Genomic DNA, 2829 nt, shown 5'->3' on the forward strand with positions numbered 1-2829 from the left:
ACCCCTTGGGTGTCCCCCCAACGGGTGGGGAGGGGGGGTCCCCGACCCCTCTGTGGGTCCCTTGGACGGCTGGGGCCAGGTCGGAGGGGGGTCCCTGACCCCTTGGGTGTCCCCCAACGGGTGGGATGGGGGTCCCCGACCCTCTGGGGGTCCCTTGGATGGCTGGGGCCAGGTCGGAGGGGGGCCCTGACCCCTTGGGTGTCCCCCGGATGGGTGGGAGGGGGGTCCCCGACCCCTTGGGGGTCCCTTGGATGGGTGGGATGGGGGTCCCCGACCCTCTGGGGGTCCCTGGAAGGCTGGGGCTGGGTCGGAGGGGGGTCTCTGACCCCTCGGGTGTCCCCCCAACGGGTGGGAGGGGGGTCCCCGACCCTCTGGGGGTCCTTGGACGGCTGGGGCCAGGCGGGAGGGGGGGGGTCCCTGACCGCCTGCCCGTGTCCCCAGGGCCCCCGCGGCCCCCGCCGCCCGCCCCCCGCCGCCCTGCCAGCCCCGCACCCACCTGGTCTTCCTGAAGACCCACAAGACGGGGGGCAGCAGCATCGTGAACCTGCTGCACCGCTTCGGGGAGACGCGGGGGCTGCGCTTCGCCCTCCCCCACCGCTACCAGTTCGGGTACCCCGCGGCCTTCCGCGCCGACAGGGTCAAGGGCTACCGCCCGGGGGGCCCCCCTTCGACATCATCTGCCACCACATGCGCTTCAACCTCACCGAGGTACCCGGGGGGGGGACACACACACACACACGACACACGCGCACCCACGCACGCGCGCGGCGGGGGGTCCGGTGAGGTGGGGGGGGGGGGACGTGGGGGAGCGGGGCTGGGGTTGGGGGCTGGGGATGGAGACGGGGGATGGGGTTGGGGGGGGTGGGATGGAGACGGGGGGGACGGGGATGGGGTTGGGGGGCTGTGGGACTAAGGGGGGGGGGACAGGAATGGGGTTGGGGGGCTGGGGATGGAGACGGGGGAGGGGGATGGGGGTTGGGGGGGGTGGGATGGAGATGGGGGGACAGGGCTGGTTTTAGGGGGCTGTGGGATGAAAATGGTGGGGAGGGGGCTGGGGGTTGTGGGGCTGGGGACGGACATGGGGGGGACGGGGCTGGGGTTGGGGTCTGTGGGACTAAGGGGGGGGGACAGGAATGGGGTTGGGGGGCTGGGGATGGAGATGGGGGGACGGGGACAGGGTTGGGGGGGTGGGATGGAGACGGGGGGGCTGGGGGAATGGAGATGGGGGGGACGGGGATGGGGTTGGGGGGCTGGGGATGGAGACGGGGGGGACGGGGATGGAGACGGGGGGGACAGGGATGGGGTTGGGGGGCTGGGGATGGAGACGGGGGGCTGTGGGACTAAGGGGGGGCACAGGAATGGGGTTGTGGGGCTGGGGATGGAGATGGGGGGACGGGGCTGGGGTTGGGGGGCTGTGGGACTAAGGGGGGGGGACAGGAATGGGGTTGGGGGGCTGGGGATGGAGACGGGGGGGGGGACGGGGCTGGGGTTGTGGGGCTGGGGATGGAGATGGGGGGGACGGGGCTGGGGTTGGGGGGCCGTGGGACTAAGCGGGGGTGGGGGGGGGGGACAGGAATGGAGTTGTGGGGCTGGGGCTGGAGACGGGGGGGGGGGTTGGGGGGGGGGTTGGGGGGGGGGGTCCCCGACGGAGGGCGTCAGGGGGCGATTTGGGGCGAGAAACGACGTCTGGTGGAACCCGGGGGGGGGGGGTGTGTGTGGGGCGTGGGCAGACGGCGGCCATCGCACCAAGCCGGGGGGGGGGATTTGGTTAGGGGTCCATCTGTCCCCGTCCCCGCCCCCCCCCCAAAAAAAAAAAAAAATCCAAAAAACCCCCTGTTTTCCGCCTGCAGGTGCGGAAGGTGATGCCCAACGACAGCTTCTACTTCTCCATCGTGCGGGACCCCGGCACGCTGGGCGAGTCGGCCTTCGCCTACTACCGGGCGGTGGCCCCGGCTTTCCGCCGAGCCCCTTCGCTGGCCGCTTTCCTGGCTGCCCCGGCGCGTTTTTACGAAGCCGGGGCTCGGGGCAACCATACGCCCGCAACCTGCAGTGGTTCGACTTCGGGCTGCCGGCGGTGGCGGCGGGCGGCGAGGAGGAGGAGGAGGAGAGGGACGAAGAGGCGGTGGCGGCGGCGCTGGCCGGGCTGGAGCGGGTCTTCGCCCTGGTGCTGTTGGCCGAACACTTCGACGAGTCGCTGGTGCTGCTGCGGGAGGCCCTGTGCTGGCCCGAGGAGGCGGTGGCCGCCTTCGCCCACAACGGTCGCCAAAGCGGGGGGGTTGCCCGCGTCTCCCCGGCGCAAGCCGCCCGCCTGCGGGCTTGGAACGGCCTGGATTGGGCCCTCTACGCCCACCTCAACCGCTCCTTCTGGCGCCGGGCGGAAGCCTTCGGGGCCACCCGTTTGAGGCGGGAGGGTGGCCCGGCTACGCCAACGCCGGCAGGCTTTGGCCCGGCGTTGCCTGCGGGGGGGCGGCCCCCTGCCCGCCCGCGCCATCGCCGACGGTCGCCTCCGGCCCTTCCAGCCTCCGGGAAGGGCTCAGATCCTGGGCTACGCCCTGCGAGCCGGGCTGGCCCCCGCCGACCGCGAGCTCTGCGCCCGCCTGGCCACCCCCGAGCTGCAGTACAAGGACATCCTCGACCGGCGGCAGTTCGGGGGGGGCAACGCCTCCGGCCCCCCCGGGGGATAGCGGAGGGGGTAGGTTGTGGGGGGGGGGTGTCCGACAGCAGCCGTGCCTCAGTTTACCCGGGCGGGGCTGGGCTTGGGCGATGGCGCCCCCTAACCCTGAGGGGGAGGGGGATCGGGGTGTGTCCCCCCCCTCCAGCGGAACCACT

General features: G+C 73.1%; 1 protein-coding gene across 1 annotated transcript; it reads left to right on the top strand.

Annotated features, from left to right (window-relative positions):
* Positions 1 to 441: 441 nt before the first annotated feature.
* Positions 442 to 2829, top strand: LOC141736769 (galactose-3-O-sulfotransferase 4-like; the record flags this gene model as incomplete). The annotated part of the gene is given in 5 exon segments (XM_074571337.1): positions 442 to 650; positions 653 to 708; positions 1851 to 2031; positions 2034 to 2410; positions 2412 to 2829. Coding segments are annotated over 5 exon segments (1096 nt in total), but the record flags the coding sequence as incomplete, so codon positions are not given.

This window comes from Larus michahellis, unplaced genomic scaffold (genome assembly GCF_964199755.1).
Source record: "Larus michahellis unplaced genomic scaffold, bLarMic1.1 SCAFFOLD_605, whole genome shotgun sequence".
NCBI lineage: Eukaryota > Metazoa > Chordata > Aves > Charadriiformes > Laridae > Larus > Larus michahellis.